This window comes from Pinus tabuliformis, chromosome 9 (genome assembly GCF_031772625.1).
Source record: "Pinus tabuliformis cultivar Carrire ecotype Pingquan chromosome 9, CPIR1, whole genome shotgun sequence".
In the NCBI taxonomy this organism is placed as follows: domain Eukaryota; kingdom Viridiplantae; phylum Streptophyta; class Pinopsida; order Pinales; family Pinaceae; genus Pinus; species Pinus tabuliformis.
Genome location: NC_142307.1, coordinates 1,361,788,279 through 1,361,807,714, shown reverse-complemented (window position 1 = coordinate 1,361,807,714; position 19,436 = coordinate 1,361,788,279). Strand labels below are relative to the sequence as shown.

Genomic DNA, 19,436 nt, shown 5'->3' with positions numbered 1-19,436 from the left:
CTGGAGGGATGCCATGGTGGAGGAGTATAGCTCCATTATTAGGAATGATGTGTCTAACATAGTGTCGAGGCCAGAGGGAAAGCTTGTGGTCACTTCTCGATGGATCTTTAAGATCAAGCATGGTATGTGGCGAAAGGGTTCTCCCAGAAGGAGGGAGTGGACTATGAGGAAACATTTGCTTTTGTCACCAGATATGCATCTATTAGGTGGTTATATCTATTGCTTCAGAGATGAAGTGTTGGATACATTAGATGGATGTGAAGATTTCCTTCCTCAATGGGGTGATTGAGCAAGAGGTGTATATTCAGCAACCTCAAGGCTTTGAGGTGCATGGGAAGGAGTCTCCTGTATGTACAATGAAGAAGAAATTTATGGGCTAAAGCAGGCTTCACATGCATGTATGCCAAGATTGATGGATATTTCTTGCTTTGGGCTTCACCAAGAGTGAAGCGAACTCCAACTTGTATTATGTACTTGTTGAGGGTGAAACGCTTATCCTAGTCCTCTATGTGGATGATCTCTTCTTGAGAGGATAGGAGAAGCTCATAACTTATAAGGATGTGTGAGGACCTTACTTCGGAGTTTGAGATAAAGGACATTGGCTTGATACATTGCTTTTTGGGATTGGGGGTGTGGCAACAGCCAGAAGAGATTTTCCTAGGCCAAGGCAAGTATGCAATTTAAATTTTGAGGAGATTTCAAACGGTAAACCGCAAGTCGATGTCTACACCTATGAAGAAGTTTATGTGCTTCTGAGGGAGAGTTGGTGGATGCCACATTGTATAGGCAGTTGATTGGATCCTTAATGTATCTAGTCAACACTACGCCTCATATATGTTTTGCTGTGAACACACATAGCTAGTTCATTTTGGAGCAAAGACACGTTCATTGGGTGGCAGTGAAGCATGTGTTGAGATACCTGCTAGGTACAGTGGACTTTCGATTGAGATATGTTGGAGTTGGCAGAGTATATTAACAAAGTTACCAACTTAACGAGACCTACAACATCACCCCAAAAATTCCAACAAAAAATTAACGACGGCTTTACAAACCAAAATTGTTGTGCAATAAGCACGGAAAAACACCCTAAAAACAAAAAGTGTTGATGCTATATCAAAAGTTTCTTTCTTACTTTTTACTTTTTTCTTTTTCCGGTCAAAACTCCAATTTTTTTAACAATGGCATTAAAAACTAAATTTTTTGTGCAAATAAACGTGAAAAAACAACCTGAAATTGAAAAGTGTTGATGTTGAATAAACTTTTTTTCCTTGTTAAAATTCCAACGTTTTCTAGCAATGACATTAAAAATAAGATACCATGACTTCGAAAAACCTTAAAATTCCAATAGTTTTCGGCGATAGCATTAAAGATAAAATATCATGACTCTAAAAAACTTAGAAATTCTAACAATTTTCAACCAGAGCGTTAAAGATAAATATCATGACTCCGAAAAACCTTAAAAGTTTGACATTTTTCGTCCACGGCGTTAAAGGTAAAATATCATGACTCAGAAAAACCTTAAAATTTCAAAAAAAATCAGCCATTGAATTAAAACAAAATATCGTGACTAAAAAAATCCTAAAAAATGAATACGTAAATCAGAGAGTCATTATACAAAGAGTAAATTTTTTTAAATGCTAAAGGTATATCTCTTTAAAAATCTTAACCTAAGACAACATGACACAATGCAAGCAAAATTTAAAAATCAACCATCAAATTGACACGCAATGGTGTTAGACTTGACCCATTGCAATGAAAACTTAAAAATAACCATGAAATTGCCACACAATGGGGACGGACTTGATCCATTGTAACGAAAACATAACAATCAACTAACAAATTGGCACATAGTGGGGTCAATTTCCTAGACGAGCATCGACACAGTGCTTGTAAAACTAAAAAATGGTTAAAAAATGAAAAAATAGATAAATAACTAAAAATTAAACAAAACAAAAAATTAAAAAATTAAAACAAAAAATTATTTTAAAAAATTAAAACATAAAAGGAGAGTTAATAAATTAAAAATGACAAAATAATAACAATAATACTAACAAAACAAAAAAATTTCAAGCATAAAAAATTCAAAAAAATAACTCATAAGAAAAAAATCAGACATTAAAAATAACTACAAAGAAATTAAAAATATATATATTAAACAAAAACAAATTAATAATAAAAAAATCAAATTCGAAAAATAACAAACAGATTGTATAAAAAAGAATTATTAAAAGCAATTAATATATATATAAAAGAATGGTCCCTGTTGATTCCAAGAATCAACGAGGGGTTGTGCCCTCGTCGAATTTGGGAATCGATGGGAAGCCCCTCCCATGCGGGAAGGGTTGCAAGCAAGGGCTATGGAACAACACTCGCCAGCGACCCTTATAACCCGGGTGGCAAGGGCCACAAATAAGGGTTGTGGAGCGGCGCCTGCTCACAGCCCTTGCCACCCGAGCGGGGCTCCTCGTTGATTTCGGGAATCGACGAGCGGCCCCACCCACCAAGAGCGAAAAATCTATTTTTTAAAGATTTTTTAAAACTAATTTATAATATCTTTTTTTTTTTAATTTATGTTTTAGTTTTTTTTTAATTTGTATGATATTTTTTATTGATTTATTTTTTAGATATTCTTTAAAATTTGGTGTTTTTTTCAACTCTGTTTTTGTTTTTTAATTTTATATGTAAATTTTTTATAATGTTTTAATTTTTTTTATATTTTTTTTCCAATTTTTGGAACATTTGTTTTTTTTAATTGTTTAATTAGTTTGTTCTTTATATATATACTCCAATTTTTTTTAAACAAATTTTGGTTTTAAATGTTAATTCTTTCTTTCTTTCTTTCTTTTTGGCTACTTGTAATTTTTTTTTATTGCAAATTTATTTAAATTTTAAACAATTTATTTTTTATTTTTTCTATTAAAGCTATTTTTGTTATTTTGTGAAAAAAAACAAAAACAAAAAAACTTCAAATATTATCATCTTTGGACATAAAATTTGTTATTTTTCAACTTTTTGTGTTCAGTTTTTTCCATAAAAAACATTTCTTTGACATGTCATTTTTTGCGAAGAAGTCCCAAGATGTGTATTTTTTTAATATATTTATATGCAAAATATGTATTTTTTTAATCAAGTATTTAAAATTATTACTTTTTAGTGACAATTATTTTATGTGTATTGACGTATTAATTAACAATATATAATTGTACAAAAAAACATAACTTGTAATATATATATATATAATTTGCAAAAAAATTAAAAATTTCATTACAAAAAAAATTTGCAAAGAAAAAAATACAAACTTGAAAAGCTCTTAGAAAAACAAACATATCAAGAAAAAAAAGAAGAAGACAATTTGAAAAATGGTTAAATAAGGAACATTTAAAAAAAGAATTTTGCATACTTACGAAAATTTAAAGTGTCAAAAATATGTGCCCTACACCCCCTATCCCCCACCAAAATATATATTCCAATTTTTTTTAAACAAATTTTGATTTTAAATGTTAATTTTTTCTTTCTTTTTTTGGCTAATTTGTTTTTTTTTCAAATTTTGGTTTTTTATTTTTTTATTGCAAATTTATTTAAATTTTAAACAATTTTTTTTTTCTATTAAAGCTATTTTTGCTATTTTTATTTAAATTGAATGCGAATCATCATTTTTGAAAAAAAACTTCAAATATTATCATCTTTGGACATAAAATTCATAAAATTTGTTATTTTTCAACTTTTTATGTTCAATTTTTTCCATAAAAACCATTTGTTTGAGATGTCATTTTTAGCGAAGAGGTCCCGAAATGTGTATTTTTTTTAATTATATTTATATGCAAAAATGTGTATTTTTTAATCAAGTATTTAAAATTATTACTTTTTAGTGACAATTATTTTATGTGTATTGACGTATTAATTAACAATATATAATTGTACAAAAAATCATAACTTGAAAAATATATATATATATATATATATATATATAATTTGCAAAAAAATTGAAAATTTCATTACAAAAAAAAAATTGCAAAGAAAAAAATACAAACTTGAAAAACTCTTAAAAAAACAAACATATCAAGAAGAAGAAGACAAATTGAAAAATGGTTAAATAATGAACATTTAAAAAATGAATTTTGCATACTTAAGACATAAGAAAATTTAAAGTGTCAAAAATATGCGCTGCCGACCCCTTCCCCCCCCCCCAACCCAAGAGAAAAAAGGTTGATGTTGCATCAATGTTTTTCAAAATCAGAATGAAAATCACCAACATTTTAAAAAAATTATTCATACTTAATACATTAGAAAATTTTAAGTGTCAAAAATAAGGCCCCCCTGCCCCCCCCCCCCCAAAAAAAGGGGGGGTTGATGCCGCATCAACATTTTTCAAAATCAACATGTAAATCACTAACATTTTAAAAAAATGTCTATACATAATACATAAGAAAATTTAAGTGTCAAAAATATATTCAAAAAATAAAGTTATTGTTGCATCAACACTTTTCAAAATCAGCATGAAAATCATGATTTTTTGCGACCTCTAAAAAACGAGAACTTGGTACAGTTCTCGTTAAGTTGGCAACTTTGTTTATTGTGTCAATCATTACTTTTAACTAGTTTAATAAACATAAATCAAAACTTAAAAGGGTCCCAACTATTAAGCAAACATACATAAACATTTACACAAGCAAACAAGATTTTGAACTAGAGAACCCTCCTAGGGAAACAACTCCAAATTCAATTCTAGCTTGTAGCCCAATGTGTCAAAATTTCATTCTAAGGTGATTAATGCAAATTTAGAAATTTCACCTCACACTTGAGTTTTCCCAAATCTAATCCCTGTAAACTTTCAATCTTAGGGCTGACCTGAAATATTAATTTACAACAACAATCAGCGAACAATATTTCAGCTAGCATCAACGTTGCCAAATTCTCCTTGGCTTCAACACTAGTCTCTTACAAGTGTCCAAGATGTGTCCTTTTGTCCACCTTTTAAATCAAGCTCCTCTGTAGTTTACCACAAACCCTATCTTTTTTCCCTACTTAAGGTGAAACTGTAACACTAGAGAAACCTTGAACTTCTCCAAGAACCCTCGCACTCCAAGACAATGAGAGATGAAACAATGAAAAGTACAAGGAGAGAGACATTAACATCAAGATAAAAATGATGATGAATGAATAATAAATTAAAAGAATCTCCCTCCCCTATTTATATGAGAGGTAAAGGAGGCCAACAATATAAAATGGGCCTAAACCCTTGCAAGTAACCCATTTGTAACAAGTCAGCCTGCATGTGAAGTGCTACACACCAAAAGGGCACATGTAAAGCTCCAAGATGATGAGAGCAACAAGCAAGTCTATAAAATGTGAATGCTCCTCAAGTAAGGTCTAATGCAACTCCTTTGAGAGCTCCAAGGCTCAAATGCATCTACTAAGTTGTGTACATCCTCTGAGCCCACTGCACCTACATGACCACTCCCTCAAACCAAGCTAGCACAAGTCGAGTACAAGCCTCCATGCAAGCAATTAAAGAGTGCCCATGCCACCTACACCTCAATTCCCTCCTAAGGAATACAAGCATTCCTCCTTGTTACCCCTCATATTGCATAGAAGGTAAATTTGTGATTTTCATCACATGACACAATTTTCAAGGTCACACATTTGGATGCTAATGGACCTGAACTGTACACCTATTTTCTTAGAGTTAGTGGATTTTGGTTGAGCATGTTGATGATTGTGGATCCTCTTACTTCATCAGGGTGTTCAATGGGATGTTACATGTTGATTCAGTGGCTTGTCTTGATGCATAGTTCTCTCTTCATGGTTACACTTGATGCTTAGATGGATAATGGTGACATGCTCCTCGATGCCATCATATAATATTGGTGGATGGCCCCATCTATCGGTTATCTTCATGCCTTTGTGATCGGTTTGCTTGGTGATGGCACTAGTTCCTTACATACTAATATAGTTCCTTGCATTTGTATCGATTCAAGAGATATGACTCTTGTCGAAGAGCACCCTTGTAATTAACATGTCTACTATGTTCCTCTGATGGTACTAAACAAGATAGACTAACTTTTGGGGAACACCCACCTTTCTGCCACATAGAATGCATGCATGCTACTTGATGTCTTGATGGAGTGAGAATACGAGGCCAACTTGGCATGGTTTTGGGCCTTGGCACTTGAGTATGATCTATGAGGAGTGCCTCACTTATCTCACTGGTGACTTTATGACACAAACACTTTGCAAATTTAATGAAATTTGCTTGCCTTAGGAAACATGACTTCCATAGGAATCATGATAGGTTCCTTGAGAGTTGTAACAGATGTTCTCTAAGGCATTGTGAACCATGCATCAAAAGTTGAGACATTGCCTCAGGCATTGTGATTTTGTCTAGGGCATTGTGCATGCATTGGGAACCATGAATCTGCTTAGAACATTGCAAGAGCTTTGTCAAAAGTCTTACATGATGATCTCTCTTCAGTGGATATGGTATTAGCATTTTAACATATGATTCAAGTGATTTTCAGCCTATGGATGAGGGTTGATGATGTTTCCCTCAAGCAACTCCCCCGGAGAGACACTCAGTTGGCTGTAATTTGTTGCTACCTGGACTTCTTTTTCCATCAAATCAAGTGCATTCTTGTGCTCGTAAATCTTCATGGATTCAGTGGTATATCATTCCTTATGCCCAATTCTCTCAAGATCAGCCGTGCTAGATAATGTTGCTTCAAGCTACAGTTGATACGATTTAACTATGTAGAACCCCTTACATAGAAGTGATGCATGAGTTTTGACTTGCTTGTGAAATGTCCATGGTATTAGATGGATAATTTATCACAAATAATTAAGTAAAGACGTTACCTTGTCACTATATCAAACCATGTCAGGACCTAGTTGCCTCTAGATAAGTGTCTTAACCTAGGCCATTAGTTACAACTAGGAATACAAGGCAGATAGCGTACCCGCAATACCTTCATACTTAACATTTTCCATTAATTTCCCTCTATTTCATCCATAAATCAACACCCCCAAACTCATGTGAAACTCATCAAATGTTATCAAAAGGGTCAAAAAAAAGTGAAGAAAAAAAAAAGACAAGAAAAATGCGAACCTTAGATGAATCAAGCCAAACAAGGACTAAACAAGACATGAGCAAATCATATAAAGTATAAATACTTCACTATGGTCCCCCGCCTTTCAAAGTCTTAAGAACAAATTTGAGATATGTTGGAGTTGGTGGAGTATATTATGTTGCTCATTACTTTAGGGAATTCAAAGGCACCTAGCATAGTTACATTACCTTCATACTCAACACTTTCCGTTAATTTCCCTCTATTTCATCCATAAAATCAACACCCCCTAACTTATGGGAAACTCGTCAAATGTTAAAAGGGTCCAAAAAAATGAAGAAAAAGAAGACAAGAAAAGCACAAATCTTAGATGAATCAAGCCAAAAAAGGACTGAACAGGTCATGAGCAAATCATATAAAGTACAACTACTTCATTATGCTTCCCCACCTTTCAAAATCCTAAGAACAAAATTGAGATATGTTATAGTTGGAGTATATTTCTCTTCCAAGTTCTTGCATTCTTGGTTTCTTTGAGTCCAGCTGCTTTCTGTTATAATGTGCATTCCCTTTTACTGTAATAAAAGGCATTCCTCCAGGATTCTCGTCCTCAGCAGTATTTACACTTCTGTATCTGCACTCTAGATTTGTACTTCGCTTTTAGATATTACATCTTAGATCTTATAGATTAGATCTACATTTATCTTGCTTTAATGAGAGTAGCCCTTGTCCTCCTACTTTGTATCAGCGCTGATTACTATTGGCCTATTTGTGGTCATCACGGAACAATTTGAAAGGTTAACTGCAAGCCTTTAAACTTTTAAAACAATGAAAGGGACAAAAAGAAAAATAAGCCATGATCAAGGGCAAGTCCTTTTCACTGGAAACCATGTTGCAGACATGTTTTGTATAATGTTTGTTACAAAAAATAGAAACAGCTAGCCTTGAAAATAGGGAAAAGATGAACTGATGTTGTGCTAGTCCTGTTTTTGTTGAATGTGCTGGAGGCTGCTGATTCAATTCAGAAGCTATAAGATGCATTCTTATAAAAAGTTTGATGCCTGCAATTTTTTTCCTTTGCTAACTCTTCACCCTAATCATTTTAAATTTTGAGTTTTTTCCTCATCTAACTTCTGACAGTCTTGTCCTGTCCATTTAGTCAACTTATTCCTGAACCATTGCCAGTTGTTTTTTTGTACAATAAAAAAACCATACTAGTCGACAAAAATTGATGACAACATACCATAATGGAAAATCCTGACTCTTTGATAGCCTTCCAGAAAAAATTACTATTGATCATTAAGTTCTTTCTCCAAATACTCAACAGTCCAAGTGCAGGCAAGATGCTTTGATATGTTATCTAGAGATTTTATACAGAACATATTCATGTAGACCTTTTTTTCTTAAATTATCACATTACAGTGTCAAAAGGACAGCCTGGGAATAATAAAATTGATGTCATTATGACACCACATAAGAGATGTGAGTAGTAGTATTGACAGTCAATATAAGAAGAGACAGAGTAATCATATTCTGGTCACCAAAGCATTAAATAAATTCTTGCAACAGTTAAGAGAGCATACTCAAGTAAAAACTTTACAGCAAACAATCCCAGACTATCAGCTCCAAACCATTGAAATTGCCAAAGACCTTCTAGGAAAGGTGATCTGAAAGAGGAAACCTCAGCATCAAGTTGCTGTCAGTACACAATGCTGATAAAATGCAATACAATAAATAAGAACTTATATGGCAACGAGAAAATAAACTTTGCCACACAATTAGTCATAGTTTACTGTTAGGAGGAAACTAAGAAAAACAAAAAAGAATCCATTATGCAAAGAATTTTCCTTCTCGAATTTTACCATAAAACCTCTATGGCTACAACCTCTTGATGTAAAATATCAATGAACAGGTTCAATCATAACATGTTACAAAATGCCAAACACATTATACATTTTTATGGTTACTTTAGCTGCAATGAATCTTACAATAATGCAAGCAATGTGAAACAATGCACTTATTCGTCCACTAAGAACTTTTGTCCTTCACATTTCAGATCACTACAAATTGCAAAAGCCTAATTTTCTCAAAATTGAACAGTAGGAGAACATGAGACATGTTAGGTGGGATTTCATTCCAACGATGAAAAACAAGACAAAAGGTGCACTATTCACCTATTCTTCTAATATTACTTATTCTTGCAGTTTATATTTTATCCTAATCCTAGCTCTTGCAGCAAATTAATTCCCTCTCATATAGTAGCTCCCACATTTACTCCATGTGCAAAGTTGCGAGTGTAGCTGCTTTTTTGTCTGCATCTATGGGATCACTAAGAAACAGAACACATCCCTCAAGGCCTGCATGTCCATATCCTGCATGTTGGGCACGTGACATGCTCTGCATTTCCATATGCGTCTATGGGAGGCTAAGAAACAATAAACATCCTCCAAGGCCTGTGCATCCAGATCCCACATGCCAGCACGTGACACACTTTAGGACACATGTCAGACATGCATTTGACCCATCCTAAAATAAGCCCCCTGGCAAGCATGTGCCCTAGCAGTGTCCCAATGTGTCAGACACCAGCACACAAAAAGGGAATCCGCAAAGGGCCAAACAAAGGTAAAAAAGTGATTTCAACTTCCTATTTTTCACTTTCAGGTATAGAAAAACACTCTTAACATTGTGTAGGTGATGGAGAACAACTAGATATGGGAATTTTGAAAGTGCAAAATGTTGCTTCTAGGAAAACATGATAAAATCAAATCTATCCTAGGTACAGATCCAAGATGGATTTATGAAGAAGAATTGAATGCTCTAAATAGGCAATCGAATGACCTCAAGTCGTAAGTGAACAACAAACTAACGATTGCAGAATGACCCATACAAAATAGTTTAACTATACAATCTGACCACATACCACAAGTGTAGAGCATCATACCATAGGTTTTTCCCCTATAACTAGCCATATATGCCAAGAGCCATGAGAAATATTTACAGTACAGCCAATAAAAAGTCACAATTGGCTTAGTGCCCTAAGAGTCTGAGACCAAGAAAGATTAAGGAAGATTTGACTCATTTGACTTTGTAAATAGCAAATCCAAACAAATTGGTGTTGTCATAGGCCAATAGTAAAGCATCTTAAATAATCATGGATGCAATTAGGGGCTTGAACAAGGTTGCTTGGGAGCGGGAGCAGAAGCCGGTATTGAAATATGTCACTAGGTTCGGTCTTCATAATGACATATGTAATCATGATTTATGTATTTTATGGAATGAGAAAAATAAATTTATTATTGTTGTTCTTGAGGAATGGGTTTCATGCTCAAGGAAATTTATTTTTAGGTCAAGCTCCCATTGTGAGCTCTTAGGGCTTGTCATTGAGTCTACAAGTCATTAAGTCATTGTCATGTATGAAAGAACCATTTGGGGCATGTTACATATTGTAAAAGAAATTATTTGAGTCAAAAATAGACCCTCCAAGACCAAGTCAAAATGCAAGCAACAAGTCGGCCTTCCCATCATGACAAGTTGGCCTAGAGATAGTAACAAGTCGGCCTAATTTGAAATGACCAGAAGCCTATATATAGGGAACTCGGCCTCATTCAAGGAGACACACTTCACACATCAAGGAGTTCGATAAGAAGGTCAGAAAGAAGCATCAAATCAAGCAGGAAGTCAAGAAGGAAGAAAGATCGAAGTAATTTTGGGTCTGTTTTGGGCTATTCTTGTTCACACATGCGAGGAGACTAGGGCACATCTTATTGCAGCAAATCAGAAGTACAGTCACCTCAAGAAGGCTGAAACAAGGCAAGAAGAATATCCCTCTTGCAAGCCGAAGTCACAAAGATACTAGTTCAAGTCAAGCGAAGGAGAAGGGCTAAAATTGCCCTAATCCTATCACACATGCAAAAGTTGCAGTCAACTGCAGAAGGCTGAGAGTTGCAGAAAGAGAGGTCGAAAATTTCAGACCAGTGTTGTAGGGCCGAAAGTTAAGGACGAAGGAGATATTGCAACAGTATCAAGGAGAAGTTGACATTGTTCAAAAAGAGGCAAGGTTTGACTTGGTCTTTGAAGAGTTTTAGTCAAGGGTCTAGGTTTTGGAATTCGTCAATTGAAGATTCTATAAAAAGAAGAATTGTTGTGAGGTTTCCTCTCAGAGTGGAGAGGTTTTGAGTCTTGACCCTGGTTGATCGCCTATATCTTCTGTCCTTTGTCTTATTGTTCTTTATGGTTTGGTAGTTGTTTGATGAAGAAAACACTAATAGTAAACAAGTGAAAGAAGAAGCTAATCTAATGAAGTAAAAATACTCCACAAACAGTTATCAATATAAGAGAAATCACCCTATGTTGTTGCCCCTAGATTTCTCAACATGGTATTAGAGCTAAGGTGACAAGACAAGGTAAAGCAGCTTAGAGAAGAACACTCAAGGGCAAAAGCACTAGAAGATCATCAAGAGCATCAATCGTCAAGAAGGACCTCTCATCTAAAAGGCATCACAAGGACAAGGATTACATCATCATCTTGAAGAAGGAAGTTCTAAAGAAGATCTCAAAACCCTCATTTGTTCAAAAAAGGATTCTACACTTGAAGACATTCTTGGGAACCTCGCTCAACCATCACCTTGAGAAGAAGGAGACCTCAAATACCTTACCTCTAATCAAGGAAAGTTAAGGCCTACAAAGCCTCTACATCAAAGAAAGGCTAGGAGAAAGGCATTGTTATCATCATCAAACCAAGGTGATATCTCTGTTGAAAATTCTAAGTCTGATAGGTCAGAAATTCCTACTGCATTATTTGGTTTATTTCACCTACTCGTTTATTCCTTAACAAGTTATTTATCCATATAAATACTGAAAATAAAAACATATGCAGTCTCAACCCATATACAAATCATGAACTGAAGTAATAGACAAACACAAAAGGGACATCGTTATTTTTGAACAATCTTCCCCGGAAAAACCCAATGCGGGAAAATCGGTGTAGCAGTTCTGAGGGTTTTATTATTATGCAGATTTCTTGAGTACAACAAGGGTGCGAAACTGGCTCACCCAACAGAGAATTTTACATGGCGGTAATACCTCTTCTCGGAAGTAGATATTCAGCTTCTCAACACTAGTCTACCCCACGAAAATCCTTCTAGCACTTCTCCAAGGCTCTGCGTCAACCCTGCTAGCCTCTGCGTAGCTCTGGAACCCCCTGCGTCAGCCCTGCTAGCCTATGCGTAGCTCTGGAATCCCCTGCGCCAACCCTCTGCCTCTCTGCGTCAGCTCTCTGGCCTTCTACGTCACCCATGCAGGCCCCTCAGCCTCTGCGCAGTCTTTAACTGCCTCGTGGCTCCTGCTGCCTCTACGTAGCCTCCTCTGTCACTGCGCTGACCCTCTGGCACTATCTTTACCTCTCTGCTATGTACTCACTACCCCTCGCTGCAACTCAGATCACTTGTTCGAATTTTCCCAGCAAACCCCGCTCCAGAAAATCGAATAGATTGATCAATCTTGGTGTATCTCCAACTGACCCTCAAGCCTCCTCTTATACTTTTCCTGTTGAGTCTTCAACAGCCGAGATTAAGTCTCTAATCAACGGCTAAAATTAGATTTGGCTTTGATCCATGTCATTTAGAACATTCTCACCCAGTTTTATATTAATACCCATTAATATTTTAATTTTCCTAAGTTTAGACTTAGGAACCCCATTAAAAATATTAATTATTTTAATATCTCTCTGACCGAGTGGAATTTCCCCAAACCATTTCTGGGTCTTGGAGATCTCATGTGCTTTAGCCTCTCAACCAATTTTCATGGCTAAAGCACATCCGGTGCCACCACAAATCAACACTCCCTCTTAGCGAAGAATGTGCTCTAGTAATGCTCCACCACTGAACATCGCACTGATCCTCTAGCACCGGTACCTGTGTTGATGCTGGGTCTGCTGCCCTACATCCACTGCACTGCTGCCTCCTATATTGTTGCCCTACATCCACTGCACTGCTGCCTCCTGTACTGCTGCCCTACATCCACTACACTGCTGCCTCCTGTACTGCTGCCCATGGCTTTGCCACTGCCACTACTACATTTGTACTACATCTCCCTCTACATCCGTGTTATTGTTGGTCCTTACTACCAACACTGCAACTCTCTCTCAAATGTTGCATCATGTTGCCCATAGCACTGCCACTACTAACTGTTGCACTTCAACTCAGTTACCGAGAAGTAAGTAACCGATCTACCCAAGTCATGACATCCTTGTCAGTCCGCAAGCCTCCTGATGTTGAAGCTACTTCTATTGTTATCTTGTGCTTTCTCTGCTGCCTTTGCGCTGCTGCAAACACCTTTGTGCCTCTTGCACTGCTGCAACCACCTTTGTGCCTTTCTGCACTGCTGCAACCATCTTTGTACCTCTCGCACTATTGCAACCCCCACTGTGCTGCTGCATACCTTTGCACTCTAGCACTGCCTTGTCGCTCCATCCGCATCTTGCTTCTACCAACATCCGCCATCCTGCTACTGTCATTCGGGGCTCCCGTGCCGGATATGATCGAAGAGTTTGGGTACTTCAAGGATCCTGCCCCTCATCTTCTGTAGTCCTCCTGACTATAGCTCGATGTCTCCCCACCTCTTCTCCAGAGGTGCATGAGCACTCATGGCACAGTCGTCATCCGTCTCGACTTCTTTCTCCACCTTAGCCAGAGTTGCCTTGGAGTCAGAAGCCTCTCCCTTATTCTTCTTCCTAGGACACTAGGTTGCATAATGACCCAGCTCCCCACAATGGAAGCACTTCACCTTGGAGATGTCCTTCTTCTTCTTCTTCCCCTGTTGTCCTGCAGATGCGAGAGCCGCATCCTCCTCCTCTTTCTTGATTCGACCTCCTTTGCTACTACTTCCTGCCTTGGTCAGTCATTTGATCTCTTCTTGGAGAAGATCTGCCCACATCTCCTACCATCCTGGAAGATTAGCTCTGCCCAAAATGCTTTGGACAAATGTCTCCCAATCCTCGAGACTACATTCAAGGCGGTCCTCACCATGAACTCCTGATCCGGCATGGCCCCTATGGAAGTAAGTTAGTCCCGACTCTCCTACAATCTACTGAGGTATAGATCTATCTGCCCCCCCTTTTGTATCTAATACGACCGCACCTGATTCTCTAATAGAATCTTCCTTTGCACGGAAGTTCCATGATACAATGTCGTCAAAGTATCCCACATCTCCTTTACCGTGTTCTTTTCGGCAATATGTGATACAACATGATCCTTGACCCCATCAAGGATTATGCAGTTTGCCTTCGCCATTTCATCGTCATACCTCTCATTATCAGCTGGGTCGACTGGGATAGCCACGGTTCTCAAGGTGAAGCCCTTGATGCGATGTTTATCCAAAACAGACAAGATCCTGGCCTTCCAGATGAAAAAGTTAGAAGCCCAGTCCAACCTGTCCTGATCCCTCAATTCGTTTATTGCCATCTTCGCTCGTCTTTTGGAGTCCCTCTTAGTCTCGACTTCCCTCCTGGAAGTTCTCTCTTATACTCCCTCTGAGTCTCAACTTCCCTCCTAGAAGTTCTCTCCTAGACTCCCTCTGAGTCTCGATTTCCCTACTGGAAATCTTCCCGCCAACTGTCGATTCGCTCCTCTCCAATCCTCTTCGCAACTGCAACTCTGACCTGGATTTCTTGGCTAGAAATCCGTCAAGGCAGCGGCTCCCTCTACCTTGGTTCTGTCTTGTTAGGTATTGTTCTGCTTCGACAGCAACAACACCCCACCAGCTTCCTAATCCACAATCTGCCCACAGCTCCCTATGCCCCAGCAACTGAAGAAACTGAGCCTTCCAACTCTGCACAATCCCGACAAAGGTTGAATCACTCCTCTAGCCAACTACGTCAAGCCTACCTGACTGAGTAGGATGACGTGGCTCTTCGTGAGCCTCTTCTGCCTCTCTCTGCCTCTGCGCTGGCCCTCTCTCTGGCTCGAAATGATGATGCAGGCCCTCTGCGTCACTCCTTTGCTGCTTTCTGCTTAGGAGCAGCTCTATCTCTCAAGATAGCTGCTACTGCTGCAAATACTTCTGATTATGCTGGTGCCTTCAGTTCTCCTGTGATCTGCAACGCTCTGATACCATGTTGAAATTTCTAAGTCTGACACGTCAGAAATTCCTACTGCATTATCTAGTTTATTTCACCTACTTGTTTATTCCTTAACAAGTTATTTATCCATATAAATACTGAAAATAAACACAAATGCAATCTCAACTCATATACAGATCATCAACTGAAATAATAGACAAACACACAAGGGACACCATTATTTTTGGACAATCGTCCCCAGAAAAACCCAATGCGGGAAAACCGGTGCAGCAGTTCTGAGGGTTTTATTATTATGCAGATTTCTTGAGTACAACTAGGGTGCCAAACTGGCTCACCCAACAGAGATTTCTACACGGCAGTAATACCTCTTCTCGGAAGCAGATATTCAGCTTCTCAGCACTAGTCTGCCCCACGAAAAATCCTTCTGGCGCTTCTCCAAGGCTCTGCATAGCTCTGGAACCCCCTGCATCAGCCCTCTGCCTCTTTGTGTCAGCTCTCTGGCCTTCTGCGTCACCCACGCAGGACCATGAGCCTTTGCACAGTCTCTCGTTGCCTCTGCGTGGCTCCTACTGCCTCTGCGTAGCCTCCTCAGTCACTGCGTTGACCCTCTGGCACTATCTCTGCCTCTCTACTACGTACTCACTGCCCCTTGCTGCAACTCAAATCACTTGTTCGAATTTTCTCAGCAAACCCCACTCCAGAAAATCGAACTCACTCCAGAAAATCGAACTAACTGATCAATCTTGGTGTATCTCCAACTGACCCTCAAGCCTCCTCTTATGTTTTTCCTGTTGAGTCTTCAACGGCCGAGATTAAGTCTCTAATCAACGGCTAAGATTAGATTTGGCTTGATCCATGTTATTTAGAACATTCTCACCCAGTTTTATATTTTTTTTTCTTAATTGGTCTACTCCTATTATTGATACAAAAAGATATTACAGAGAGGCAGATGCCTTGAGAGTTCTAGCCATGGAGTTGGCATTCTTACAAAAAACTCTTGACATACTAACCAGAGAACCTGCATGTTGACTTACATCAGGGTTTGTAGTATCTGAAAACATAAGATACCAAATCTTAACAGTAACCATACCAAAATTAACCCATACAGTGACTAAAAACTGACCCATACAGTACCAAGGATTGACTTGTGCACAGCTAGCTTTTGGACAGATTTCACCATAAACATAACCGTAAACAGACACCAACATATAAGAAAAAGTTGCCCTCATTGTAGAGACCGACATATAGAATTGACAGAGACCTGATTCGGCAAGCTTACAAGCCTGAAAACTATGTGTCCAGAGGGAGTAGAACTTCTTTCTTCGGCAACTAACCAAAAAACCAAAGGCGCAGACTAGTTCAATCTTCATCCGAGGTTGAAGGTTGTTCTTCTACAATTCGGCACCCAAATTGATCTGAGTCTTTGGATTCAGAAGGATGGGCCACAGAACTTGAAGGGTCACCTCCCGCTGGCGCGCTTGGGCCAGCATTAGCGTTTGTATTCATGGTTTGCAAGCCTCCTGAGTCTTGGCGCTGGGAGACGTTCTGGTCTGCCATCCTATGGTCCAGAGGAGCCCCATGATTAACCTCCCCCGAACCCACAGCGTCCTCACACATTTCGACAGTCACTAAAACGATGAATGATGAGTTTCCCAAAGAACAGGGAATGCGGAATCGGGCTGTATGCGAATGAGAATGATGAGAGCAGACTTCAGCTATTGCTTGCCCTCTTCCCCTGCCCCTGCCACTTCTTGTAGCAGGATATCTATTGCAGCAGAACTCCGAAGCGTCCAACGAGGGGTCCGAAGTGGTGGAGGATGGCTGGCGGGAGACTCGGCCACGAGAACTGCCCCGTCTGCACCCCATTCTAGGTCGTTCTCTTGGCATTTTGTTAAGAGCAGGACTGACAAACGGAGAGGGAATGGCAGGGAAGCACTTGAGGAGAAAGCACACCGAATATAATGGAGACTGAGCACGCTGATCACTGTCAGCACCATGAATCAGAGCCGTCGGGAAGCAGTGAATGGAGTTGGTGCTTGAGGAGCAGCAAGGAGCTGCTACCTTGTTGAATCTGAAAGCGCGCGGAGGAAAGACCGGAATGAGGATTAAACCAGATGCCATCGCACATAAAACGAACTCCAGGGAGGGCAGCGTTAATGCTGCCATTAATATGTTTGTGCGAGACCATGTCTCCGGCCTGCTGCATTTACATCTGGCGCTTGTGAGCGGCCACGCGCCCACCCTCCACGCCACCTTCGTACCCTTGAACCGACTATTCACCCGCATCCGAGACACCCAGTTTTATATTAATACCCATTAATATTTTAATTTTCCTACGTTTAGACTTAGGAACCCCACTAAAAATATTAATTATTTTAATATCTCTCTAACCGGGTGGAATTTCCCCAAACCATTTCTGGGACTTGGAGACCTCATGTGCTTTAGTCTCTCTCGCCAATTTTCATTGCTAGGGCACATCTAATGCTACCACAAATCAACAATCTCTCTCTTTGAAGGAAGACATCTTCAGCAAGAAGACATCTCCTATTATCAACATCATAATCAAAATCAAGAAGGCATAAAGTTGAAGATATTGTCATCAAGGAGCATTTTCACTTGACAAGTAAGTACCTTTATATTTATGACTAAATCTGCTATCAAAATGACTTCATTTTGCAAGGAAAGCAACAAATTGGATGGGTCATCAAACGTTCTTGAATGGAAAAAGAGGACAAATTTGATCATCATAGAAAATGAATTCGTGGAACACATTAAAGCCTTGTTGACCACTCTGTGTCAATGACCCCATAGCAGTACACCCCTTTTTTTCCGCAAAAGGGATCTATCGTGTTCGAGTGTTTGCGCCTTTCAAATTTCATCATCAGTCGGCAGTTTTGTAAAGATGTCAACCCATTTTACATATGTATAATGTAAATAATCCTAGTATGACCACATTTGTATGTAACAACTTAGATAAACCTATTGTTTTGGTGATGATTTCCATTCTAGGAGCGTAGAAAATTTTAGGGGCTAATATTCGTAGGTGGGCTAATTTTCCATGATTTTTCCACAAAAAAGATTCGCCAATTTCCATTTTTTATAAAAATGATTCGCCCAAATTTTACAATATAAAATTATTTAACCTTAAAAAACGCCAACATTATATAGACGCTATGTATAGAATCATTATAAATTTGAATAATTTTACAAATATATCAATAAACATTTTAGAGTTCGCATATTAGGGACTAGTGAGATTCACCAATGTTTTTAAACTTCAAGATAATTTTCCATCCTTAAAATTTTCCCTGTCCATGAGGTTTTTTCTCTCACTAATTCGACACAAATGATCGACAGAGTTTCTCCCTCCACCCTCACCCCAAAGCTAGGGTAAATTTTGTCGTTAAGATCTTAGGTGAGTCCTAGTGTTTTAGATCGAGTCTTTGTAAAAGTGACTTGGGAATAATTTTAGCTAATTGGCTAAATTATTTTATTACAAGTCACTTGGTCTACTAGATTATATTTTTTGTGTCGCAGAAATGAGTAAATATTGAGGGTCTATAACGAATGGGTTTCCCCCTTCATGTATTAAAATGTAAAATCTTCATGTAAAAATATTTAGTGCATGGTCCTTCATAATTAGACACCATGGCTAAATATTAGAGGGTTGGAAAAATTATTAATCCCCTCATAAGTCAATTAATTAAATTTTCTGGCAAAATTAAATTAAAATCTTAAGCCATAAATTTAATTAATTTTGTGTCCTAGGTAAAATTAAATTCTCCAAAGGTAAAATTCGTGGGTTTTAAAGAAATTAATTTTTGGAGGTCCCCAGCCAAGGGAATATTGAAAATTTCAAGAGATTTTGGACCCTTGGGCCTTGGTAGTTAAGTCAAAGTCAATTTTTTGGGGAAATTAACTCAAAATTATTTTTGAGTTAATTAAAAAGGAATTAAATGAAAAATTCGAAATTCCTCAAAAAATAAAATAATTTCAACAGAGGAGATTAAAAGATAATTAAATCTTTTTCAACGGTCGAGATTACTTTGACGAGGATCAAGCGAACTAGTCGTTGGAGAATTTATCTATAAATTAGAGGTCGGTGTCAGTTTATTATATCCGATCTTTGAATCGTGTACTAAGCTCTCGAATCTCTCTTGTAATATTTTTGGAAATGTTGACCACTACGTGTCAACTACCCATAACAATACACCCCCCTTTTTCGCAAAAGGGATAGCGCTTTATCGACGTGTCCGTGCCATTTGATTGTCATCATCTACCCGATTATGTTATGTTGTAAA

At 38.0% G+C, this 19,436-nt stretch overlaps 1 protein-coding gene across 1 annotated transcript in view; it reads right to left on the bottom strand.

The window, feature by feature from the left end:
• The window catches only part of LOC149153561 (putative plastid-lipid-associated protein 13, chloroplastic), a 298,602-nt gene that overhangs the window by 205,205 nt on the left and 73,961 nt on the right, over positions 1-19,436 (bottom strand). The window contains exon 3 of the mRNA XM_089439975.1: positions 8,642-8,725. Within this exon, the coding sequence (XP_089296101.1) occupies positions 8,642-8,725 (84 nt within the window). The remainder of the gene's footprint in view (positions 1-8,641; positions 8,726-19,436) is intronic.